This window comes from Scylla paramamosain, chromosome 31 (assembly GCF_035594125.1).
Source record: "Scylla paramamosain isolate STU-SP2022 chromosome 31, ASM3559412v1, whole genome shotgun sequence".
NCBI classification, from domain to species: Eukaryota; Metazoa; Arthropoda; class Malacostraca; order Decapoda; family Portunidae; genus Scylla; species Scylla paramamosain.
The window spans coordinates 10288627-10316316 of NC_087181.1; the positions used below are offsets into that span (position 1 = coordinate 10288627).

At 43.7% G+C, this 27690-nt stretch overlaps 1 protein-coding gene across 1 annotated transcript in view; it reads left to right on the plus strand.

The window, feature by feature from the left end:
* LOC135116322 (uncharacterized) overlaps window positions 1-27690 on the plus strand; it is a 147812-nt gene that overhangs the window by 47 nt on the left and 120075 nt on the right. The window contains exons 2-4 of the mRNA XM_064033675.1: window positions 320-360; window positions 17393-17504; window positions 19827-19914. Of these exons, the coding sequence (XP_063889745.1) occupies window positions 320-360; window positions 17393-17504; window positions 19827-19914 (241 nt within the window). The remainder of the gene's footprint in view (window positions 1-319; window positions 361-17392; window positions 17505-19826; window positions 19915-27690) is intronic.

Consider the following 27690-nt stretch of genomic DNA (forward strand, 5'->3'; position numbering starts at 1 on the left):
CATTCCTCACTGAGTCACCACACTTGCCTGCTAATCCTACGATTTAAAACTTTCTATTTATTCTGAGTTCAGGAATTTAAATGCCGCTAGACTGAGCTTAGAAACGCTCTTCACGCTCCGTGTACGAGACGAGATATATTCCAGATACAGTGAGACAGAGAAAATGAAAAAAAAAATGGTAGTTAATATGCGAGTGAGTGGGGGGGGGGGAACGAGAGCGGGAGAAGGGAAGAGGGAGGGAGAGAGGGAGGAGAGTCAGTCATTGTCTAAGCGCGTGAGTGAAAGAAAGAAGGGTGACGGCGGCCTGAGTGTGACGCAGGACTCGTCCCAGTGTTGCCTGTAATATCTTCACTTACTGAGGTGAGTGACAGTGACCACAGTAGTCCCTTCATAGTCTTCTTCATGCTTCCTTCTCTTTATTCCTTTCTCTTCCTTCTCCTTCTCTTTCCCAAACGATCTCCTCGAGTCGTCGTCCTATTCCTCCTTTTTCTTTTCTTCTTTTATGTAATCTCCTCCTTTTCCTCTTTTTTCTTCTTCTCTCTCCCCTTGCTTCTACAAGCAGTCACCTCTCCCTCCTCCTCCTCCTCCTCCTTTTCCTTCTCCTCTTCTCCAAAACAATCTCCTCCTCCTCCTCCTTCTCCATAAGCCATACAAGTAACTTCGCTTTTAAACCATTAGTAGATTTTCTCTTAACCTGTTTTCTTATATCTCTCTTCTAACACTCCGCCTCCTCCTCCTCCTGCAGCAGCCTTTCTCCCCCAGCTGCGCCTCCGCCTGCTCTTCCCTCGCCGCTTAAGGGCCACAAAGGGCGCGGGTCGGCAAGGCACCAAGGGACCTGTTTTGCTTGTCCTTCCACACCAGGTGTTCGTAACTGTATGAGAGAGAGAGAGAGAGAGAGAGAGAGAGAGAGAGAGAGAGAGAGAGAGAGAGAGAGAGAGAGAGAGAGAAAACGTAACTACTGAACTATCTCCCTCCTGGTCTCCCTCCTCCTCTCCTTTCCCTCCCTCCCACCCTCCCTCCCTCCCTCCCTCCCTCCTTTATCCTCTCTTTTCCACTCTTCCACCCTCTTCCTTCTTTCTCTTCTCTTTCTTGTTCCTCACTCCTCTTCTTTTGCTTCTCTTCCTCCTTTCTAAATCTTCATTCACATCCTTCCCTTCTTTCTTTCCTTTCTTTCTTTAAATTTCTCCTTTCTTTCTCATTCCTTCGTTTCTCCCTCTCTCTCTCTCTCTCTCTCTCTCTCTCTCTCTCTCTCTCTCTCTCTCTCTCTCTCTCTCCATTCCTCTCTCTCTCTCTTTGTATCTCCATTCCTCTCTCTCTCTCTCTCTCTCTCTCTCTCTCTCTCTCTCTCTCTCTCTCTCTCTCTCTCTCTCTCTCTCTCTCTCTCTCTCTTTGTATCTCCATTCTCTCTCTCTCTCTCTCTCTCTCTCTCTCTCTCTCTCTCTCTCTCTCTCTCTCTCTCTCTCTCTCTCTCTCTCTCTCTTTCTCTTCCTCACTTCCTTCTTTTCTTCTTTTAATTTTTCCTTTCTCATTCTTTCTTGTCCATCTTCCTTGTCTTTCACCCACTCTTTCTCTCCTTATCTCCTCTTCCTCTCACTCTACCTCTCTCCCTCCCTCCCTCTACCTCTCGCTCTCCCTTCCCCCCCATTCCCTTCTTTCCTTCCCTTTTATAATCTTTCTCATTCCCTCTTGTCTATATCCCTTGTCTTTCTCATATCCTCTCTCTCTCTCTCTCTCTCTCTCTCTCTCTCTCTCTCTCTCTCTCTCTCTCTCTCTCTCTCTCTGTCCCCTATTTCCCTTCTTTTGTCCTTCGTTCCTTCTTGCCTATCTCCCTTGTCTTCCATCATTCTCTCTCTCCCCCTCTCACTCCCTCTCCCTTCTCCTCTCCCTCCCTCTCCCTTCTCCTCTCCCTCTCCCTCTGTGATCACGTGAGCTGGAGCGGGGACGAAGGGACACGCTCATGGACTCGCCGGTTCGGAAATTAAGTAAAGTCACCGGCGGCTTTCCCTCAGTGACCAACCGCATCTTCCCATTTCCTTAACACGGGCTCGGGGTCTTATCGAGAGAGAGAGAGAGAGAGAGAGAGAGAGAGAGAGAGAGAAACAATTAATTTAGTATACTGTGTTTCCTTCTTCTTCTTCTTCTTCTTCTTCTTCTTCTTCTTCTTCTTCTTCCTTCTTCTTCTTGTTCCTTATTTCTGCCGCCAATTAATCTTCTGCCTTTCATGATTTTCTCAACACATCATTTATTATTTTCCCTCCCTTCTCTCTCTCTCTCTCTCTCTCTCTCTCTCTCTCTCTCTCTCTCTCTCTCTCTCTCTCTCTCTCTCTCTCTCTCTCTCTCTCCTATGCATCGCTTCATCGATACGAGTATTATTCTTCATTTTCAATTCTGTTTCATGACTTCCACGAATAAATCTCTCTCTCTCTCTCTCTCTCTCTCTCTCTCTCTCTCTCTCTCTCTCTCTCTCTCTCTCTCTCTCTCGTTAATTTTTACCTGAATATCTCATTACCAGGCAGGAAGAGGAGGAGGAAGAGGAGGAGGAGGAGGAGGAAGAGGAGAGTGTAGATAAGGAGGTGCTGAGGACTGTAAAACATGTAGAAGTTACAGGGAACACTGATGGAAGGTGTAGATGAGGGTGTAGACGAAAGTGTAGTGCGGTGGATAGCTGTAAGAATAGGGAGGGTGTAGACAAGGGTTAGATTTTGGGCGAGGGTGTAGGAAAGGCTTGCGAGGAAGGGAGTAAAGGGGTGATATAGATAAAATATAGGGTGTAGTGTGTAGGGAAGGTGTAGTTAAAGTGAGAGGTGGATAGTGTTGTAAAGCGTGTGGGTGTTGAAAAAATGGTGTGGGTGAGGTTAGTCAGGGAGTAGAAATGTTTAAAGGGAGAGGATGAATATAGAGAAGAGAGTGTAGTGTGTAGGAGTGGTGTGGATGAAGGTGTAGAGAGAGAGAGAGAGAGAGAGAGAGAGAGAGAGAGAGAGAGAGAGAGAGAGAGAGAGAGAGAGAGAGAGACTACTACAACCTCTATAATACTTTTCTTACACTCAAATTTATAACCACAAAAATTAGCCCATTACTCTTTCTTCTTCTTTCTTCCTTTCTTTCCTGTACTGATACATAAATCTCGATATGAGAGAGAGAGAGAGAGAGAGAGAGAGAGAGAGAGAGAGAGAGAGAGAGAGAGAGAGAGAGAGAGTAGAGAGGGGAGAGTTTCCGTGGGTCGGGTTAGAAATTCGTGAATATTGAAATTGTTGCAAGCCGTATTTCCTCTGCGGACAAACAATGGAAATATATTTTTCTCGCCAACGTTTATTTACCTCACCAAAGATTATTCTCATTCATTTCCTTGATGTAGCGTGAGTGGAGTGTGGCGTGAGTGTGGTGTGAGTGTGGCGTGAGTGTGGTGTGAGTGTGGCGTGAATGTTGTGTAAGTGTTCTGTGAGTCTGGCATGAGTGTGGGGTAAGTGTTGCGTGAGTCTTCTGTGAGTGTGGCGTGACAGTCGCCTCGCCTCTGGTCTTTCTGTCAGTGAAGCAACTAAACACAACACGAAGCACGTCAATTGTCATTACCACGTTTCGTAATATTGATGTTAATTTAATGTGTGTGTTTTTATAATGTTTGCTGTCAGTTAAATTGCTTGTTTTCGTTTTTTCTGTTTTTATGATTTTATTGCCACATGGTCTCTCTCTCTCTCTCTCTCTCTCTCTCTCTCTCTCTCTCTCTCTCTCTCTCTCTCTCTCTCTCTCTCTGCTTCCTGTGTCTCTATACGTATACAACGCAATTTCTTCCATAGCTCCTGTGTGTGTGTGTGTGTGTGTGTGTGTGTGTGTGTGTGTGTGTGTGTGTGTGTGTGTGTGTGTGTTTTCCCATATTCCTTTCCCTCTTTTCTATTTTTTCCCTTTTGTGGTTTTTATTTTCGTTGTTATTTTCCAGACATTTTTTCCCTGGGTTTTCCCCTCCCATGGGTGTGTTTTATTGGCGGCAGGTGAGAGAGAGAGAGAGAGAGAGAGAGAGAGAGAGAGAGAGAGAGAGAGAGACACTGTAGAAAGCATAGTCTCTCAGTTTTAAAGTGTTTATATGTATACTTTTGTACCTCCAATTCCTCCTCCTCTTCTTCCTATTCGTTCTCTTTGACCTTTTCCTCCTCCTCCTCCTCCTCCTCCTCTTCCTTGTTCCTCTCGACCTTCCTCATCTTCGACTCCTCCTCCTCCTCTTCCAACTTTTCCATCTTCACATACTTTTCTTCTATCACCACCACCTCCTTCTCCTCCTCCTCCTCCTCCTCCTCCTCCTCCTCCTCCTCCTCCTCCTCCTCCTCCTCTTCCTCCTACAGACGAGGCGGCAGTAGATAAATACTAGCTTTGTCTCCTGAAATTTCTTACAGCGGAGAGTTTATTTACATTTCCCGTTTTCTTTGCGAGGTTAAGGAGGATGGGAGGAGGAGGAGGAGGCACTTCGATACTTTAGCAATAGCAAAGGAAGGTACGCTTTTGTTTGCTTTTTTAATAATTTCTTTTATCTTTTCTTTCTTTTTCATTCATTCTTTATGCACTACTTTTCTCTCCCTTCTTTTTCCTTTTATTAATCCTTTGTTTTTATTACTTTCTGTCGTTTTTATCTCATTTCCATTTCTATTTTGTCTGTTTTTTCATCTTATTTTTTTGGGGAAGGGGAGGCAAAACGGAAGGGAAGAATGGAAGGGAGAGAAAGAAAAGACTCGTTGATAATCACGATGACTGTAATGATAATGATAACAATAATGACAAATAGTGATAACAAACGATACATTACATTGTTTTCATCAAGCATAACTAAAAACGAAAATTTTTCACGTACTCGTTTATTATATGAAAGTAGACGTTTTTTCCCATCGGACAAATAGCCATCGTGTGTGTGTGTGTGTGTGTGTGTGTGTGTGTGTGTGTGTGTGTGTGTGTGTGTGAACAATAATATACATCTGTGTTCTTATTACTTAAGTAAGAATAATGATTTTCCATGTTGCCTGCACGTGTGTGTGTGTGTGTGTGTGTGTGTGTGTGTGTGTGTGTGTGTGTGTGTGTGTGTGTGTGTGTGTGTGTGTGTGTGTGTGATAATTTACAGCTGTGTTCTTATTGCTTAACTAAGAACAATGATTTTCCATGTTGCGTGTGCGTGTGTGTGTGTGTGTGTGTGTGTGTGTGTGTGTGTGTGTGTGTGTGTGTGTGATAATTTACAGCTGTGTTCTTATTGCTTAACTAAGAACAATGATTTTCCATGTTGCGTGCGTGTGTGTATGTGTGTGTGTGTGTATGAGAGAGAGAGAGAGAGAGAGAGAGAGAGAGAGAGAGAGAGAGAGAGAGAGAGAGAGAGAGAGAGAGAGAGAGTACTATACCGTCCCTGACGCCCCGATGGAAAACTTGGGTAAGAGGATTGAATTTTTTTGCCCTCAGCGTTGTGCCTGAAATCCCACGTGGAAGTGTTGAAGTTTTGAAGTTTGACACGGTGTATTGATGGAGGAAAGGGGGAAGGGGATGTAGGGAGGGAACTGTAGGGAGGGATGGGGAAGGGGTGGTATGGAGAAGCTGTCCGTAGGGAGGGAGAGAAATGGACAGGAGTAATAGTGAACCAGGAGGAGGAGGAGGAGGATGAATGTAGGAGGAGGAATAGGGAAGCAAGAGAAGGAGGTGGGATGTAGGAGAACAGGAGGAAGAATAAGGGAACAGGAGGAGGAGGAGGAGGATGGATGTAGGAGGAATAGAGGAACAAGAGGAAGAAGATAAGAGGAGGTTAGAAACAGGAGGAAGATGCAGGAGGGCGTGGATAAGATGAAAGAAGATGACAGATGAAAGAAAAGGAAGAGGGGAAGAAAGGAGAAGTGGGAAAAGTAAAAAAAGGTGAAAAGATGATAAAGGAGGACAGGAAGAAGAGATGAAGGAGAGAGGAATAACGTAGCGAGGTATGAAGGATATTGAAAGCAGAGTATAACCTTACAAAAGAGCGAAAGGAAGAAGATATAAGAAATACTAGAAGGAGAGAAAGAAGTGGAGGTGAAGGAGAAGAAACACGATATTGTTTACTTATTTGTTATTGACATGAAGGTGAAGTGACATTTGGAAGTGGCAAACAAGGGGAAGAAAATAATAATAATAGTAATAATAACAATAATAATAATAATAATAATAATAATAATAATAATAATAATAATAATAATAACGAGATACATTTTAAATACAACATTAACTCCTCCAATCATTTACGTTTGTCAATTAATTAATTCTTCCGCTTCGCAATTATTCATTTACTTCCAACACCGTACCCTACTCTTCCATCAGTCTTCCTCCTCCTCCTCCTCCTCTTCCTCCTCGCCCATCCATCTTAGCAAAACCCAGCACGTCAACAAGGACTATCTTGGCTTGCCTCGTCATACTCCTTCATGGGGGAGGAGGAGGAGGAGGCTGGGGAGAGGGAAGGAGGGGGTGATATATCCAGTTGGAAAGATGGAGGGATTTTGCACCTTCCTCTCTCTCTCTCTCTCTCTCTCTCTCTCTCTCTCTCTCTCTCTCTCTCTCTCTCTCTCTCTCTCTCTCTCTCTCTCTCTCTCTCTCTCTCTCATCCTTCCCTCTGTTCCTCCTTCTTGTCTTTTATCTATTTATTTTTATTTCTCTCTTTCTTATCTCAGCCATTGGTATTAGTTCATGGTGGGTCGTTCTCTCTCTCTCTCTCTCTCTCTCTCTCTCTCTCTCTCTCTCTCTCTCTCTCTCTCTCGCTCTCTCTCTCGCTCTCTCTCTCTCTCTCTCTCTCTCTCTCTCTCTCTCTCTCTCTCTCTCTCTCTCTCTCTCTCTCTCTCTCTCTCTCTCTCTCTCTCTCTCTCTCTGGGATGCTTTTAACTTGATCCATCCCGTTGCTTCCTATTTCTCTCTTTGTTACTTTTTCCTGCCTGTCTTCCTCCTCCTCCTCCTCCTTCCGCCTCCTCTTTTTCTTTTCTCGCGCTTTCTCCTCCTCCTTCCTTTCTTCACCTTTATTTCCGGTTCCTTTCAGAGAGAGAGAGAGAGAGAGAGAGAGAGAGAGAGAGAGAGAGAGAGAGAGAGAGAGAGAGTTGCTTTAGAGGAAAATTAATACATGGATACATTTGCCTGTTCTGTATGTATGTATGCATGTGTGTGTGTGTGTGTGTGTGTGTATCCGTTACTATTGTCTCCAAAGCCGCGATGAAAGTTAGGTGAAGTTAGAATTGTGTGTGTGTGTGTGTGTGATTCACCTACGGTCGTCTGCTGGTCATCCAGCCAGCCGTTCCCCTACGGAAAGAGCTCAGAGCTCATAGTGACCAATCTTTAGATAGGACTGAGACCACTGACACACCACACAGCGGGACAGCGAGGTCACAACACCTCGGGTTACATCCCGTACCTACCCGTACCTACTTGCTGCTAGGTGAACAGGGGCTACACATTAAGAGGCTCGCCCATTTATTTGCCTTTTTGGTTGTGAGCCGAGCGTGCTAACCACTACACTATGAGATGTGTGTGTGTATGTGTGCGTGTGTGTGTGTGTGTGTGTGTGTGTGCCGTAGCCGCTATGAAAGTTTGAGCAGCTAGTTGCCTCGGGTCTCAGGGCGGCGCTGAACATTAAGGCGGCAAACTGGTCCTGACGTGGGCTTTCAGGGATGACTACTGACACGCTGACCTTTTATCTCTCTCTCTCTCTCTCTCTCTCTCTCTCTCTCTCTCTCTCTCTCTCTCTCTCTCTCTCTCTCTCTCTCTCTCTCTCTCTTACGTAATCAGTGACGTAGTGTAGCTCCTCGTTTTCTTTAAGGAGAAACTGCACAGATTTCGTCATTCAATATACCGTTTTATTTCTTTGTCTGTGTGCGTGCGTGCGTGCGTGCATGTCAATTGTAAGAATGATATGCATGTAAGTACGCCAGTAACCTTCAGGACACACACACACACACACACACACACACACACACACACACACACACACACACACACACACACACACACACACACACACACACACACACACACACTCGCGTGTTGTTCTCTCGTGTTCCTTGCTAAGTTCCATTTTTTTTGTGGATGTTTTAAATTTTTCTCTCTGTCGTCACGTAATTAACTCTGGAGACTCAGAGAGAGAGAGAGAGAGAGAGAGAGAGAGAGAGAGAGAGAGAGAGAGAGAGAGAGACAGAGACAGGGGTGGGGGGAGCAGGCATACAGATAGACAGGCACACAGACAGGCAGCCAGGAGTATATTACAGGCGCATGTCAGCCAAACAAGTCCTCGTGCCTCGCAGTGACGCGGAGAAAGGTCAGCTTAAAGGTTTGCCTCTGGAACGCGGATTAAATCAGGCCGAGTGAAGATGATTATTTTTCATCCCCGAGATTAGTTTTCCATCTCGAAGCAACATTACTAACCAATATAGTCGACGCCAAGCGCCCCAGAGCACTTAAGGAATGCTCGGGCAAACATTTTTACCATACACCTGTGAAGCGGAGGAAAACACATTAAGAGAAATACTCCACAAAGGAAGAACGGGAGTGGTAAATATAAAAAAAATAGAGGTAGAAATTTCTAATGTTGTTTTTGACGTGAATTTCCAGAATTACAAGAATACTGACAGGAGAAAGTTAGGTATGCAGTAATGATACTTCCCTGAACAAGAAGGACTAATGTTATCATGTTCAATGAAGGCATATACTGGGAGAACATTTATACTAAAAAGGTTTGTTTTGTCTGAAAATTGGCACGGGAATCTTTGGCACGGGAATGAATACCTGAGCTGATGATACATCACTCTGAAAAAAAAAAGATAATACCGTCAAATGTCATTCCGGAAAAAAGAATGAAACTCACACGCAGAAATCGAAAAGAAAATATTTGTTTAAGAAGAAAAATCAGCAACTCCCCTTGCAACTTAGGAAGAAAAATATCAAAACAGTTAAGATAGACACGATGAATAAACAAGGTGAAGTGATGGAGCAAGTTTACGGTCAGAGAAAAGAGAAGATTAACTGTGTAAGAGAGACAAATACGTTCAGTTATACATACATACATGCATACATACATACGAGTACATACATCCAGACGCGAAAGGGAGGAAGATAAACATGCAGACAAAGAAACTTACAGACAGACAGACAGACAAGGTGACACCAAGACAGATTAACAAACACACGCACAATAAGAAAAGAAAAAAAAACTACGAAGAATAAAGAAGAAAAGGACAACAACAGCAACAATAACACCGCCACCACCACCACAACACTAACAACAACAAGAAAGAACACCCAAAGCATCCAATTAATCGCGCGTGACAGTGTTGGGTGGACGCGGGACTTACTGGCACATTATTAAAGGCAGGAGGGGAGCGGTCAGGTGTGTGAATGCTGTCATCGTGAATGGCTAGTGATGTGCGTTTGTCAGAGTCACTGCCCCTCGCCCCTCTTCCCTCCCATGCCTCGCTGCCTTGCCTCACATAACTACCCTTGATATGCTTCAGTTTTGTCTTCTTTGTAGCGCAAGAACCAGAATTATGGAGTCATTTGTTCTCCGTCAGTTCTCTGGGGAAGTGTATGGAAAGATGAATGGTGATGGAGGAGGAGGAGCAGGAGGAGCAGGAGGAGGTGCAGGAGGAGGTGCAGGAGGAGAAGTGAGGGTTGAGTAACGATGTAATAGGCCTGAGATAGATGAGCAAACATTAATACATTGTGTGGGAATCGAGAATATTATTGCCTCTCTCTCTCTCTCTCTCTCTCTCTCTCTCTCTCTCTCTCTCTCTCTCTCTCTCTCTCTCTCTCTCTCTCTCTCTCTCTCTCTCTCTCTTCTCTCCTGCATTTTCATTTTTTTGATTCTCACTGAGTGAGCATTACAATTATTTTCTCTCCCTCCTCCTCCTCCTCCTCCTCTTCCTCTTCTTTTAACTCCCTCTTACGACGTTCAATCGCTTCGATATTCTGTGCGAATTAAATAATGAAAATGAGGACACGAGGATTATCGGTGACTCGATTGTCCGCGAACAACTAACAGTTTTGCCCTCATGCTCCAGGCCGTCGTAAGAGGCACTGTTTCCCCGGAGGGACCCTGGACGATATAACTGGCGCTTTCAGTGAGGTTACAAAAGACGCGAGCCAAAATACCCTCTTCCTCATCCACGTGGGAACAAGCGACTTGCAGATGACAAGTCAAAGGCTCTTCTCGAAAAGTACCGAGAGATGATTGGGAAATATAAATCAAAATGAAAAAAAAAATTATAGTTTCCGGTAGTAGTTTCCGTAGGTAGTAGTAGGTAGTTTCCGGTTTCCGGAACTGACACGGTCAAAACATTTTATGATAAGGCATTCAGCACGAATTCGAGGCTCATCAATCTATACAGAGAGGAAGGGGTTCAGTTTATAAATCTCTGGAACAACTTCTATGACCAGAGAAGGCTGTTCAGAAAAGACGGATTACACTTGGATTCAGTAGGGTCAGCAAGACTTGGATAAAAAAAAACAAAAAAAAACAACGCGTCTCAACAGGAACATCCAGCGGTAGCGTAATAATTATTGATGAAAGTGTCCCATCTGTTCGCGAGTCTCAAGTTTTGTTATGTCAATGCACGTGGTTTGAAAAAAAAATTTCACGATATAGAAGAGATCGTGTACATGGAGGAGCATGATGTCATCGGAGTGACGGAATCCTGGGTTAATACATCAAACAGAGATTTCTTCGCTGAATTTGCACTTCCAGGATACACTGTGTTCAGCTGTGACAGACAGTGCAGAGAAGGAGGCGGAGTGCTCCTCTATGTTAAGTCTGGTCTCCACCTCATCAAAAAATTCACAGCAAAAATAGATAACATAAATGCCTCCTACACTAAACTCAACTTAAAATCACATAAATTTGTAAATGGCATTATTTACCGACCGCCAAGTCAGACTCAAACTATAGATAACCAACTTTATGAGCAAATAGCAAAAATTTGTAGCCAAAGTGACTCAGTTATTGTGGGAGGCTTTAATTTACCAGTCCACAGATAAGGCGATCCTTTTAAATTCACATTCTGGTTGAGATTTGTATAGTAACCTACAGGGAAGTAGTTTACACCAACTTGTAATGTATCCAACAAGAGGTGAAAATATATTATATCTTGTATTAACGACAAATGAAAACATCGTTAGTAATTTAGAAGTCGGACTGGTATTCACCACCAGTGACCACCGGGTGATTATGTTCACTATGGATATAAATGAATCTACAGTAAATGAAAGCAGAGAAAAGATACCCGACTATTCGATTGCAAATTTTAACAAATTAAGAAACATTCTGGCCAACTGTGACTGAAATAATCTTAGAAAGTACTGACATTAACGCAGCATGGAACATTCACTTCAAACCTTAACAAAGCTCTTGTAAAATCTATTCCACTGAAAAATAGATGGAAATCGTTAACAATAAACCCAAATGGTGGAACACAGACATCAAAAACAGCCTCTCAGCCAAAAAAAAAAAAAAAAAAAAAACTCGCATATCATAAATACAAACATACCAAAAGTAACGATGACAAAGCAGAACACGATCGTTTGCGATGTCAATTGTAAAAAAAAATTCAAAGAAACAATACAAAAAACTTTAAACTTCACATTGCTAATTCTTGTAAAATAAATCCCAAGGAATTCTTCAGCTACATTAGAAAGAAAAAAAACAAAAAAGTATTACCCTCAACAATTGGGCCTCTTGCCTTGAAAAATGGCAAACACAGTGACAATGAAATCCAAATGGCTGAGAATCTAAACGACTACTTTGCATCCATATTCACCAGAGAAAAAAATCCGAATATTTACCCAACATTCAAACTCTATAAAACAACATTTTTTGAGCACGTGTACTTTCCAGAAAAAAAAATGCGATTAGAAAAATTAAAACAAAACACCAGGACCGGATAAAATTTTCCCACGAATACTGAAGGAAGCTAAAAACGAGCTTGCAAAGCCTCTATCTATAGTATTCAATAAATCATTAAACATTCGGCAAGTCCCAGACGAATGGAAACCAGCTAATGTTATACCTATCTTTAAAGGTGATAAATCTCATCCTCATAATTACCGCCCCGTACGCCTCACGTCTGTAGTGAGTAAACTTGTGGAATCAATAATAAGGGATAACACAGTATAGATTTTCTGGAAAGTAACGATATCATAAAGGACACTCAACATGGATTTATATATAAACGATCATGTTCAAAGAATTTACTGGACTCGTACTCGTACATCCTCATCTTGAATACAACGTACAGTTTTGGTCACCATACTGCAAAAATGAAGTCGAAAAATAAGAAAAAAAAATACAATATAGAGTAACAAAAATTATCCCCGGATTTCGCAATAAACCCTACGAGGAACGCCTTAAAGAACTAAATTTGTTCTCCCTATCCAAACGTAGACTAAGAGGGGATCTGATATTGCTTTACAAAAACTTTCAAGGGTTTCACAAATATGAGACTTGAACTCTTCCATAACTTCTTGAACTCACTGTTTACTGTAAGTTACCTACAAGAAACAATGACTTTAAAATAACAGGTAAGCGATTTCAAACAAATTAAGCCAAATATTTATTCCTCAGTCGTGTCATAAATATCTGGAATTGTCTTCCATCAAGCGTCGTTAACGCAGGTACTGTTGATTTATTTAAAACCTGTCTTGGCAAGTATCTAGAAACTTATCCCCGGTTGTCATTGTTCATGTCTGAATAACGAACACGTTCACTCGGTACTATTTTACTAAGGAAGGGAAACAATTGTCATGTAACAAAGACTAAAGATTAAAGAGATGTTAGTGATGGCTTGCTCCTCGGCGGCTTACTTCTGACCCCGTCACAGTAACGGTGAAAGGAATCGAGTTTTTGCAAAGCAAGTCATCTAGTTAAATGCACCTCAGTGAATAAAAGTTTTAAAGAAGCGCCTCATCAGATGACACAAGTGTTAGGATTGTATGTAGATTGTATGTAGTAAAAGTAGATCTCATCTATCTTACTTTTCTCTCAAATTCCATGTTGTTCTCCTATACGTCATGGTATCATTTCCCTTTTCCGGCCACCATCGGCTGGAGAGATAGGGGGTGGGGGAAGAGCCTTCTCCTGTTGCTATCCTGTCTCTCTCACTAATATTTAGAGTAGAATAGTTACCCAAACAGCCTAGTAAGGACCTCAGAGTCTGTTGCTGTTTGAACTTCCTTTTTATTCCTCCTCCTCCTCCTCCTCCTCCTCTTCCTCCTCCTGCTCCTCCTCCTCCTCCTCCTGCGTCGGGGCCTCCTCCGGGAAACTGACGTGTGCCTTGGATTCGTCTCCAGTGAAGTATTCCTGAAGGAGGGAGTCAATACTGTGTTGTTTGTCTTCCTGCCAGTGTTGAGAGAGAGAGAGAGAGAGAGAGAGAGAGAGAGAGAGAGAGAGAGAGAGAGAGAGAGAGAGAGAGAGAGTATCTGCAAGACGGAGATGAGTGTTGTCTTATTCTTGTGGAAGGAGACGAGCAAGAAGATAGGAGAGCAAAACTGGTGGAGGAAAAGGAGAAGAAAAGATGAAGGCAGGTGGGGGCGGGGACATGAGATAGGTGACAGGTGAAGGCAAAAGGTGGAGGCGTTACTGTACACAGTAAGACAACGCCAGCAGCTACCATTTCCTTACCTCAGTTTCTCGAATTAGGTGGAGGACAGATGGAGAGAGGTGGGAATAGACGTGACAGGTGGATGGAGGTGGGAATAGACGTGACAGGTGGAGATGTCGGGAACAAGTGAGGTGCGAGAGTTGGGTGGAGGCGGCGAGAGGCAGGGCAGCAAAATAACACCACCTGGGTTTCTAATTGTGAACTTCACAGGTAGATTGAAGGATTAAAAAATAAAGCAGGTAGACTGGAACAGATTCAGTAATGAGGGAGTTAGTGTCGAGTCAGTAGAGAGTTTTTAAAAGAATACCAGACAAATACAGATCAAGCGTGTATTCCTTCTGAGGAAGTCAGAGAAATGAAACTCTACTGTTTCACTCCACCTTTTCTCACTCAATACAAGGCACATTTATGGATGAATAAGTGAAAAATAGGTTTTATACAGGTAGTGCCACGTCTACGCCTAATGGCTTTTTGCAGCTTGCCTTGTTTTCTAATGTTCTAATGTTCTGATTGGGATTACAGCAGGAACTATTTATTGTTGGCGTGATGTGTGAAGGTAAACTATGATGGCGGTGCAGTGCAATAATTAACCTGGTTTATAATTACGTGATGTGGGTGCACAGGTGTAAAATCAGGTAACTATTGAATTAAACGGACGGAAGCTGGAACACTCACTCTCTCTCTCTCTCTCTCTCTCTCTCTCTCTCTCTCTCTCTCTCTCTCTCTCTCTCTCTCTCTCTCTCTCTCTCTCTCTCTCTCTCTCTCTCTCTCTCTCTGTGTGTGTGTGTGTGTGTGTGTGTGTGTGTGTGTGTGTGTGTGTGTGTGTGTGTGTTCACATTTATTTGTGTATGTATTTGTTAGCACTAATAACAAGAACAATATTAACAACAATACACGTAACAATGGACACTATCACATCTGTCACAGTAACAATCCTTACCATACATGGAGGCATTATCCACTATCGATGGCCGCCCCCTATAATGCTTACTATATAAAAATGGCAGCGAGTTTAGCGATGGCAAAATATTTCGTCCCTGCCTTACCGTAATAAATGCGTTAAATTTATTCACGTGTAGATTAATTACTCGGCAGCAGGGAGTGGCAGAGTGGCAGAGCGGCAGAGCGGCTGGCTGGCGACTCTTTCCGATTAAGTGACTGAGATATTGATTGAAAAAAATAATAAATAATGATAATAGATAAAAATATGGTCCAGAATTTATTTTATTTTTTTAATTAATATATCTTAATGCAGACTAACGTAAAAGTTTGATGTTTTTTTTTAGCTGGTTATTTATTTTTTTATTTCTTCATGAGTGTTTTTTCTTTTAATATTCAGTCTATTTCCTTTTTCTGCTTCACTAATTTTGTTTTAGTTATGAAAATTTGGGCTTGATTTTATTGGGATTTTTAGTGAATTATTATATATAATTAACTATGATTTTCTACTCTCTCTCTCTCTCTCTCTCTCTCTCTCTCTCTCTCTCTCTCTCTCTCTCTCTCTCTCTCTCTCTCTCTCTCTCTCTCTCTCTCTCTCTCTCTCTCTCTCTCTCTCTCTCTCTCTCTCTCTCTCTCTCTCTCTCTGTCTCTCTCTCTCTGTGTCTCTCTCTCTCTGTCTCTCTCTCTCTCTCTCTCTCTCTCTCTCTCTCTCTCTCTCTCTCTCTCTCTCTCTCTCTCTCTCTCTCTCTCTCTCTCTCTCTCTCTCTCTCTCTCTCTCTCTCTCTCTCTCTCTCTCTCTCTCTCTCTCTCTCTCTCTCTCTCTCTCTCTCTCTCATTTCTTTATTTAATCATTCCTTTTCTCACGATTTTCCTTCTTCTGTACTTTATTCCATCCTCCTTCTCCTTCTCCTTCCTCCTCCTCCTCCTCCTCCTCCTCCTCCTCCTCCTCCTCCTCCTCCTCCTCCTCCTCCTCCTCCTCCTCCTGGCTCTCTGACAGAAAACAGCGTGTTGTGATAAATGGAAAAGAGTCAGATTAGCATAAGGTAAATAGCGGCGTTCCTCAAGGCTCTGTATTAGGACCATTACTCTTCATAATGTACATAAATGATATTGATGAAGGGATAAACTGCAAAATAAGTAAATTTGCAGACGACACCAAAATAACAAGTAGAGTAACGTCTGTGTCACAATGGCAGGAACTGCAGTGTGACCTCAATAAACTAACAAGCTGGGCAGAAAAATGGCATTTGAGATTCAATATAGAAAGCTGCAAAATTCTACATATCGGAATCAACAATGTTCAGGCGAGATATGTAATGAATAACACGCCACTGTCAAGCACCGATAAAGAAAAAAATCTTGGTGTCGTTGTGTCAAATGACCTAAAGCCGAGTCAACACTGCACAGAAACAGTAAAGACGGCAACTAAATTAGTAGGGTTCATTGGAAGAACCTTTGAATTTAAATCAGAAAAGGTTATACTTGCCTTATATAACTCACTGGTGCGCCCTCATCTAGAATACTGTGTACAGTTCTGGTCACCATACTACAAAAAAGACATTGACAAACTAGAAAAGATACAGCGCAGAGTCACAAAGATGATTCCAAGATTGCGCAATAAGCTGTATGAGGAACGACTGGAAGAACTAAACCTATTTAGTTTAACAAAGTGCAGGATAAGAGGAGACCTAATTGAAGTGTTCAGAATTTTCAAAGGATATAGTAACATTGATGCACATAAATATTTTACCATTGATCATTCTAACCTAACAAGAAATAATGGATTCAAGATTATACCCAAACGTTTTAAATCCCACGAGGCCAAACATTTTTTTTTTTTTAATCGTATGGTAAATATATGGAATAAACTTCCTGCCGAAATTGTGAACAGCAATACTATTGAATAATTCAAAAATAAAATAGACAAATATTTAAAAAGGAAATCCCCAACAAGCTCTCTTCTTGTCCGAATAATTACTAAATTCACTAATAAACTCTTATTCTACAGACACCAATTTTAATATAACTTGTATTAACTTTCAGATAGGCGTATAGAGTTCACCGTACGGTGAATAGTAGAACTTCCTTTCATCCTTTCCTATGAAAATTTCCATGTCAGTTTTTCCATACTGCATGGTACTTTTCCCAACTATTTCTATGCCAGCGCAAGCTGGAGGGAGTGGTGGGTGGGGAGGAGCCTCCTGCTATGCTGTCCTGTCTCTCTTCCCTGTAGCTAGTTAGAAGTAGTTACCAAACAGCCTTGCAAGGACCAAAAGGTCTGTTGCTGTTTGGCTTTCCTTTGTATTCCTTTGTATTTCTCCTCCTCCTCCTCCTCCTCCTCCTCCTCCTCCTCCTCCCTCTTAATCTCCTAAAAAAAATAATGCTGTACTTAAGAATATAATTAATTTGCTAAAAATGAAATCCAATTGAACTTCATTTAAGAAATTAGTGAGAGAGAGAGAGAGAGAGAGAGAGAGAGAGAGAGAGAGAGAGAGAGAGAGAGAGAGAGAGAGAGAGAGAGAGAGAATACTACTTACTTATAAACTTAATGAAATAAACAAAAACATCCCAAAAAAGTTATTTATTTTTTCAGTATAAACTTTTTTTTCCGCGTAATTAAAATGGGAGTGGAATTTGAATGTTTGAATGACAATGAATAATTAATTGTTTTATGGTGTTTTTTTTTGCATGTCAGGTGAGAAGAGAACAGGTTTGTAGAGGAAATAGTTTGCCACGGGTTGGTGATTAATATACCTGTCTGTATAGCCAGACATATAGGTATACACGATACGACAGATTTGTTACCTACATACATTTGCACTTTTTCTTAACTCCAGCCCTTCTCTGTGTGGTGTTCAGCGATTGGTCGGCGAGGTAGCGAGAACACAATCCAGTGCCGTCCTGCCGTCACGTTGCGAGGCTGTGCTGGCTCTCCATTTCTTCCTCAAGGTGTGTGTGCGTCAAGGGTGGCGTGCAAGGAATACATGTAAGTATTCAGAGTGATAAACACGGAGCCTGTGTATGGGTGTAGTGTGCGGCAGGAGGGTCACGCCCGTCTTCAGAAACTCTCTGTTCTCACCACGACTACTTGCAAAGGTGATTAGCCGAGTTCTCAAGAGTGTTTCTCCAGTTAATAATTCAGAAATGTTGTTAATCTCTCACCAGAACAGAACAGGTGGGACACGTAACAGAGAGAGAGAGAGAGAGAGAGAGAGAGAGAGAGAGAGAGAGAGAGAGAGAGAGAGAGAGAGAGAGAGAGAGAGAGAGAGAGAGAGAGAGAGAGAGAGAGAGCCACTGTCTACTTACCTAATATCTTCCATACTCATAAAAAAAAGCAAAGAAAAACCGAACACTCAAGATGCAAATGAATGTTAAGAAGTTCGGTGTGCCATCAAATAATTAGCAAAACTTATAATGGAGGGATTAGTTATGCAAATATTATTCATCAGTTTCTTACAAAATTACCTCAAGAAATTGTAGGTGAGTACTTTTTATCTCTCTCTCTCTCTCTCTCTCTCTCTCTCTCTCTCTCTCTCTCTCTCTCTCTCTCTCTCTCTCTCTCTCTCTCTCTCTCTCTTTCTCTCTCACCTTACTTATCTGTGTCCAAGATTGGCACACACACACACACACACACACACACACACACACACACACACACACACACACACACACACACACACACACACACACACACACACACTTTTCCATCAATCAATAGTATTTCCCTCCTAGATTAGTCTTACCGTTAGGATTAATGTTAAGTTTTTCTCCATCCCCTATGTACATTTTCAGTTTGTCAACTGCCTAAATAATAAACCGTTTATTATTATTATTATTATTATTACACACACACTGACTGATAGCTCAGTGGTTAGCGCGCCCGATTCACAATCGGGAGGGCCCAGGTTTGAATTCCGGATCAGGTCAGAAGTCTTTGAGCGGACTTCTTTACAAAGTAGTCACTGTTCACCTTTATATACCATTGATTAAGTACCTGGTGTAATTGGAAGTTGTGACGCGCTGCTAGTTAGGAGGAACAAACTCTGAAAGGAAAAATACACACGGGGTGGCCTGACCACCCCGGGCCTAGTCTACTAGGTTGACCGGCGCCATCTGGCAGCCACAATATCAAATTGTAAGATACTTCCTTAGGGTTAAGTGTATACTTAAGATGCAGTATGTACGTTAGTATATAAGTGTGTAACCTGTGGATTTTCAGCTGTAAGGCAGCAAGATTGATAAACTGAATATTATTATTATTATTATTGTTATTGTTATTATTGTTATTATTATTATTATTATTATTATTATTATTATTATTATTATTATTATTATTTTATTATTATTATTATTTTATTATTATTATTATTATTATTATTATTATTATTATTATTGTTATTACACACACACACACACACACACACACACACACACACACACACACACACACACACACACACACACACACACACACACACACACACACACACACACACACACACACACACACACACACACACACACACACACACACACACACACACACACACACACACACACACACACACACGGAAAGAATGATGGTGGAAGTAGCGGTGGTGGTGGTGGTGGTGGTGGTGAAGAAGGTGGCGGTGGTGGTGGTGGCGGCGTTGAAAGCAAGCAAGCAAGAGGGAAAGATGATAACTGATATGCAAAGTGAAGCCTTGGATGCAATTTAGTGGGCAAGATAAGCTTAATATGTGGCGGAGGGAGAGAGAGTGAGAGTGAGAGGGAGAGTGAGAGTGGCTGCATATATTTCCCTCCCTAGCCACCTCTTCCGCGCCGGGATAATATTACAATTCACGGCCTTAAGGAAGGAAAAAAGGCAAAAAAGATTCGAAAAATAAGTTGGGATATAAAGTGCTTTCCATCGTCAGTTATGTGGAAATTTTAGCGTCACGGCGATACAAAAGTGGCTCTTGTCATTTCACACGTCGAAGGGAAAAAAAAAGGGGAAAAATAGGTATGAAAAAGTATTAGCACTTTTCAGTTCATTAACTTTTTCAGGTGTAGAGTTTTGTACCCTTCCCTTCCCCTTCCCTTCCCATGTTCCCTCTTCCCTTTCCACCCTTCCTCTCTATTCCCCCTTTTTTTTTTCTCTCTTCTCCTATCAAATCCCTCTCCATCCTTTCCTCTTTCTCTGCCACTTTCTCCCTTTCCATTACCTTTTTCCACACCACCATCCGCACCACCACCCACACCAATAACACCACATTCTCTTCCTTGTTCCAGGTTGCAGGTTCAGGTTCCAGGTTCCAGGTTCCATAATCCTTGCCGGCTCCCGCAGCACGCAGCCTGGCCGTCACCTGCCGCTCATAAGGTAAATGAAGTTAATTATAGTTTTATAACAAGTCGCTTCCTCGCTCATTGGCGAAACTAATTGTGGAATGAGGAAATTAATGTGGCACGCGTGGCCGGCATCACTTCCCTTTCACGGCGTATTGTGTTTCATCTCATCGCTCGCTCCTCCCTCACGCGCCGACACGGGGAGCGAAAAATTGTATTCTAGTCTCCGCTTTTAACTTGGATGTCACGAGTGATTAGCTCTCATTATTTCTTGCATGGCTGATGGCGACGCGCTAGTCTGTGTGGATGCTGGTGTTTATCCTCCTCTTCTTCTCCCTCTCCTTCCTCTATGTGTTCCTCTGTGTGGATGGTGGTGTTCTTTATCCTCCTCCTCTTCTCTCTCTCCTTCCTCCTGGTGATGCTGTGTTGCTCTGTGTGAATGGTGGTGTTCTTTATCTTACCCTTCTTCTCCCTTGCCTTCCGTCTGGTGATGGTGGTGATGCTGTGTTGCTTTGTGAATGATGCTGATCTTTATCTCCCTCGTTCTTCTCTTCCTCTCCTTCCTTGTCCTGTGTTGCTGTGATTGATAGGTGATTGATGATTCCGTGTTTGTTTGTGTCTGTTTATCTTCTTCCTTATCTTCCTTTTCTTCATTTGCTTCCTTTTCCTCTTCCTCTTCCTCTTCCTGATGTGTAGCTGTGGTCAGATATATGTTCTGCGTTGGTCTGTGTGTCTATTTTCGTCTTTCTCTTCTTGCTCCGCCTCCTCCTCCTCTTCCTCTTCCTCTTCCTCTTCCTCCTCTTGTAAAGCTGTGGTCGGATGAATGATGACGCTTAAGGTTTGTGTCCTCTCCCCTCTCCTCCTCCTCCTCCCTCCCCTCCACCTCCTCCTCCTCCTCCTCCTCCTCCTGCTCCTCATTGTGTGCAGCAGTGTTGGTGGTGGTTGGGGCCGTGGCCAGTGCCGGGCGGGCGTAACTAAGCAGGAGATTACGTCATTACTGCTTACGACGTGTAGTGAAAGCAGCGGCCGTGAGTCTCGTCAGCGGAGAGATGAGTTACGATACGCCGCCACGCTGAGACGCATCAAATTGAGAATTGCCAGGCGCCCACACCCACCACATATTTACTGCACTTACACCAGGAATAGTTCTACTCGTACTTTTAATTATAGTTTGTCAGGCACCTACACTCGCTACACTCATACAGATACTTATACTTACCGCACTTAAATCTACAGACACTCTCACCAGGGATACGCGTTCTTGTGGGTGCTTTAGTTCTACATGCATTTAAGGACACCTAAGTTACACCTGCGCACTGGGAGACATGTGACACACCTGCACTGGAAATGGATGCATCTGCGGAGGGTATATGTAAATTTTAATGACCGTTGCGTTCAGTTTATACCGCTGGCGCACGCACGCTTTCCCACACACACACACACACACACACACACACACACACACACACACGCACACACGCATACACTCACGTCCTTGTTGTTTTATCTCTGGGTACACTTGCATAAAAGGAAGCAGAAGGAAATCAAGGAAGTTCGATAGACAGACAGACAATTAGATAGATAGATAGATAGACATATCATTCATTCACCACTACATCAAATAGAATTGCTGATCTAACATTAATTTCTGAGCCGAATCTAATACCTCATCACAATATTACTTACCTACCAGAGACAAAAACGTCCATATTAGCATTTCCAACTTGAGCGGCGCTTGAAAACCCTTTGTCAGCGTGTCTCCGCATTTATCTTCGTCTGAGTTTCTCCTGCTTCCACTCCTGCAGCAGCGGCGGGAGTGGCAGCAGCTGTAATGGTCTGCGGTATCGTCAGGCGCCTCTAAGACCAAGATGAACGAGTTTGTTTAGGTAATTTCACTTTTATTGTTCTTTTTTTTTACTTTCTTTATGAGTCCGAAGAACAGAGGGAGAAAAATGAAGCGGCTTGTTAAATCATGTGTGTTTATGTGTTTGTCTGGCTCAGCCCTGGACGGATGGCGAGGGGAGGGGGGCAAACGAGCACACACACACACACACACACACACACACACACACACACACACACACACACACACACACACACACACACACACACACACACACACACACACATAGTTCGTTAGTTTATTGTCCAAAAGAAAAAAAAAGTAATTCTAGCATGATGGAAAAATACAAAATAGAAAAATGCAGAACAATTGTACACACACACACACACACACACACACACACACACACACACACACACACACACACACACACACACACACACACACACACACACACAAGTAAAAACTGGAGACAGCGTGGAGGAAAAGATGAGGAAAACAAGACTCCAATAAGCAGGATGAGGAGGCGAGGCGAGGCGAGGCGAAGGAGGAGGAGAAGGAAAGAAGAATAAAAAGTAGGAGGAAAAGGAAGAGAAGGAGACACTCTACCTTTTGCGTTGCGAGGAAAATAAGAGTGTTGTGCCGGTGCCTTTATTTCCTTCCTTAATGCTTGTGTTTACAGTGCCCGGGGAGGGAGAGACACGCTACTTTGCTTCCCTCCAACATTTTCCAATACCTCCTGCTCCTCCTCTCGCTATCCTCGCTCCTCTTCCTTCGTCTTCTTGCTTCCTCTACTACTCGTTCTTCCCCAGTCCTCCTCTTCGTTGTCGTCCTCCTCTTCCTCGTCGTCGTCGTCCTCCTCCTCCTCCTCCTCCTCCTCCTCCTCCTCCTCCTCCTCCTCCTCCTCCTCCTCCTCCTTCCTCTTTTTACCAGTCTCAAACGAGTGGTATATCTACACACCTCTACTCGCACAAACATACACACCCTCTTCCTCTTCCTCCTCCTCCTGCCCCCGGCCTCGCCCTCATCAGGAGTGATACGTGAGTGGCGGCGGAATATTACCGTCGTCCGTCGCCCCTTAAGAGGCTCGCAGGACGTGAGGAGGATGAGGGCGAAATGTTGAATGTGAGGGCGTCCTTACGTGATCTGCTTGCCGACTACACCCTGCCTGGTAGTGTGGCGGCGGCGGTGCTGGTGGCGATGGCTGTGTCGCTGAAGGAGGAGGAGGAGGAGGAGGAGCAGAGGTGAAATATGAACATGTGCTGACGATTGATCTTTTGAAATTATTGATACTAACATCGTGGTGGTGGTGGTGGTGGTGGTGGTGGTGGTGGTGGTGGTGTAGTGTTGTTTGGTCTTGTTTTAGAGTTTTGTGTTTTAAACTTCTAACATTCACTCACTCACTGCGTTTTTTTTTTTTGTCTGAGTGAAGGAAGGAAGGAAGGAAGGAAGGAAGGAAGGAAGGAAGGAGGGTGTCTGTGGGAAGAAGGAAAGATCAGAGGGAGGGAGGGAGGAAGGAAGGGCAGGAGGTAAGAAGGGAGCGAGGGAGGAAAGGAGGAAGGGAGGAAGGAGAAAGAAGTGTAGGTGAATGTGCTGGGATATTTGTTTATGCAACGTGTTTGTTTGTTTGTTTGTTTGATCGTTTGCTTGTTAGTTATTGCAGAGTTTTGGAAATATCGTGATCCACTTCAAGGGAGGTACGTGTGTGTGTGTGTGCGTGTGTGCGTGTGTGTGTGTGTGTGTGTATGTGTGTGTGTGTGTGTGTGTGTGTGTGCATGTGTGTGGGGGGGGGGGAGACGCGCTTTGGCCTAAATGATATGCATTGTTTTCGTTTGTAATTTTGTGCTTTGTATTCTTTTGTTCTGAATTCTGTATAATTTTGGTTTTGACTTTTTTTCTATCGATAAACTAAATAACTGTTGTGCATGCGTGTGTGTGTGTGTGTGTGTGTGTGTGTGTGTGTGTGTGTTTATGTGTGTGTGTGTGTGTGTGTGTGTAATAACTTCACTCCCCTGACCTTAGTTGACCACCACCACCAGCACATAACTTCTATTCCTGACCTCATACACAGCCTCGACATGACCAACACTCCTCACTCTACCACTGTCCTTCCTTTGTGTTCCCTTGTGCTCCCTTGACCTACACGCGGCCATTAGATCGTAAGTTAGTGTCTTGAGTGTGCGAGGTTTTCTGGGAGTGATGGATTTGACATTTGATTATATATTCCATTGCCTGTTATTAATGGAAGCAGTGAGAGCTGCACCTTTAAGACCAGTAGTGACCTTGCGGGGGAATCATATTAGTTTTACGTGCAGTGTTGTTACTATTACTCATTGCTCGTTATATCCTACTCTCTCTCTCTTACTCCTCCGTTACTTACCTTCTCTTCTTTGTTCTTCTCTCCTCTTCTTGTATTGTTTGATTATTATTTTTATTCACTATTCGTGTTCGATTTTTCCTCCTCTCTCCTCTTTCTTTTACCTCCTCTTCTCCCTTCCTGGTATCCTCTCATTTTAATTTCTCTTTACACTCTTCTCTTCTTTGGTTTCCTCCCTCTTTCCTTCGTCTTCCTCGTCCTCCTCTTCCTCCTCTGACCAAATCTCTCTTACATTTCCCTCCCTTCTTTCCCCTCTTCCCCTCACTCTTCTTCTCCCCTCTTCTCCCCCTCACCTTTTTTTTCCCTCTTTCTTTCCTTCCTCCTCTCCACACCCTCCTCTAATCCTCGCTCTCCTCCCTTAAATTCCAATATTTTCCACCCTTCCTCCTTTCTTCCCTCCTCCTCCTCCTTCTCCTTCTCCTCTCCCTTCTTCCATCCTTCCCTTCGTATGTCTCTTCCCCCTTTCAAAACTATCCTTTTATATTCTCTTACTTCATCGTTTTCTTCCTCCCTCCTTCTCCTCCTCTCCCTTTTTTCTCTTCCTTTTTTTTTTTCCTCCTTCCTCTTCCCTCTCATCATGTCTATATTCTTTGCTTTATGTTCCTCATTTTCGATGATGTGCGGTTTGTAGTCCTCCTCCTCCTCCTCCTCCTCCTCCTCCTCCTCCTCCTCCTCCTCCTCCTCCTCCTCCTCCTCCTCCTCCTCCTCGCCCTCCTCCCATCAGGGCATCACACTTAACCACTCCAAATAAAAGAGAGGGGACAGAATTCACAGGGTGTAAAGTAGAGTTTAATAGAAGTTTTCCAGGATGTCATTAAGGTCGTGATATGGTTGGCGCCGCTAATTGGGAGCGTGAATGAGGCGGAAAAAAAGAAAGAGGAAATGAGGAGGAGGAGGAGAGTTGAGAGTCGATAGGGGCACCATATGGTGTGTGTGTGTGTGTGTGTGTGTGTGTGTGTGTGTGTGTGTGTGTGTGTGTGTGTGTGTGTGTGTGTGTCGTGCAAGCGTTACAGGTAGTTAATATTTCGTTGTGATAAATGTGTGCAGGTATTCAGGTGTCACACATCGAGCGGCGGTGCAGTGTTAGGTCATTGGCAGCCGTTGCGGAAGTGACAAATTAACAAGATTTCTACATCATTAATGGGAGAAACACTTTTGAGAAGCTGGATAATCATCTTGTGGCCTTGGGAAATAGGCGTGGTGAGAGGGCAAAGCGTTGCAGAATACGGACCATAGAGCAGCGTAACGGAGCGTGGACATCACTCCACCGGCCTTGTCGCGTTACTGATTGGACAGCAAACACGCATCAATCATCAGTAACGCGCTTAATTCCCTGGGCCACACAGCGCACAATTCACTATCTAGGTGACGCAGGGCAGAAGGAGTAAGGAAGGAAGGAGGGAGGGTTGGAAAGGAATGAGAGACTGATATATAACACTGCATAGCTGAAAGTTAAGGAGGAAGGCAGGGAGGGAGAGATGGGCAAGATAGGGAAGGGTGCAGGCAGGGAGGAATGGATTGAAGGGAGACAAGGAGGGACACAGTCAGAGAAGGAAGGATGCAGGTAAGAAGAGAGGGATGGATGGGGACTGGGAGGGAGGCATGGAGAGGAACATTAGGGAGGCAGACAGGGCAGGATGGGATGGATGTGGGCAGGGAGAGAGGGATGGAGGGGGACAGGGATGGACGCAGTGAGAGAGGGAGGGAGAGAGTTTATACATTCCCAATAGCCAGTGTCTGCGAGTCATCTGTTTCAGCGGTGGCGGCACATCGGCCTCGGGGGACAGAAGCGGCCGTTCACGGGAAGGGCCCGGGGTGATCACAGGCGTCATGCAGTGAGGTAGTGCAGAACACGGGATGACCAAAAGAGCGGGGCGGGGCAAGCAAGGGGTATGAAGGACCACTTGAAGGAGCTTATTTGCCGGGCAGGGAAGGTAGGTTGGCGACAAAATGTACCAGAAGGGTCAAAGGTCATAAGAAAATAATGAGTGATGGTATAAGGAACCACCACGCCTGACCTACACGTGGCAGTTCCTGTACTGAGCATGCCAGGGATGCCAGTGATGCCACCGGTGCCATGTAAGGTCAAGGCGCACACCCACCCCCCCACCAGCAGAATGCAGTGCACAAGATGCACCGCACAGTACACTGCTGCATCAGCAGACAGTGGGCCCCACATGTCAGAACCAATGGAATCGAATGCACACAACATTTGCCGGACCTGAAAGCAACATGAACGAAATGAACGCTTGTTTGCATACTCAACAAAACACACCAGTCACTGAAATTGAGTAGAAAGAAAACGACACACTCACTCACACTCACTCACACACTCACATTCACTTCAGACGTCCCTTTCCGGCGACAAAAGTAATAACTCGTGCATAAACATTTAGTCAAATAGGAAGCATTACTGCAGCTCACCTCATTAATATTCATGTCAAATTTGCATGTCTCTATCCCCGGCCAGGTGTACAGGTATGTGTGTGTGTGTATGTGTGTAAGCAGCTATGCCTCTCCTAATCATTACTCATTTACTTATTTATCCATTCATTTATCTATTTACACATCCTCCCTCTTACCTGCCTATTCATTGATTTATTTACCAATTAATTTACTTATTATTGTGTTTAATTAGTAGCAGCTTTAATTAAATAATCAAACCATCAGGAAAGGTTAACGTAAGTTTGTAGTAGCAGTACACTTTGATTTTCAGAATTCTTCTAATTATTAATTGGCTGCATGAGTGAACAAACGCGGGTCACTACAGATGCGTTTAATAATTAGGCGTGAAAAGCTTTCCTTTGTACATAAGACTTTTTATTACTAGTGTTACTTTGTGTATAATGCAAAATGTGTGTTTCACTAATTCACGAAACAAACTTGATTCTATTTTTGTCCTGTGTGCGCTGTGGGACAGGGGCGTCTCTCTCTCTCTCTCTCTCTCTCTCTCTCTCTCTCTCTCTCTCTCCCACCCAGTGTACTATGCGTGGGTAATTGGGGGCGGGGGAGAGTTGGCCGCACACCCTCCCCCTTGCACGGCCAGCACAGGACTGGCTCCGAAAGTCGACAACGAAATGCTTTTAGCCTCGTTTTTCCCACCCACTCATCGCCGCCTCTCGTCACTCCCGCAGGTGAAAGCGACCCCGTGGCACTAAATTAATTACCTTTCTTCTCCCCTCGTAGTAAGGTCAGATTGATGGTAAGTCATAATTCCGAGGCATGAGTGGCCTTCCGGGATTGGGTCTACTTTTAAGTCACTTTGAGGTCACTGTAGCTACGCCCTTCCGTCAGCTAGTCGGTGCGGCCTCGCGTGTTGCTATGTTGTAATCCGCGCTTGTGTGTTTGTCTGTGTAAAGGTGAGGTTATAAATGAGAAGGTAATGATTGATTTTGGAGAAAGGGAGGAGAAAGAAAAGGGTAGGAGAGGGAAAGGAGAGGATAGAAGAAATTAGGATCTGGTCATGGATGGGAAGGCAATAGGTGACTGAGGGAGAAGGAAAGGAAAGGACAGGATGAGGAGAAAGAAAAGGAACACTACAAGAGAGTAAGTTAAGAAGTGAAGACAAGTGGAGAGAGGGGAAGGGAATG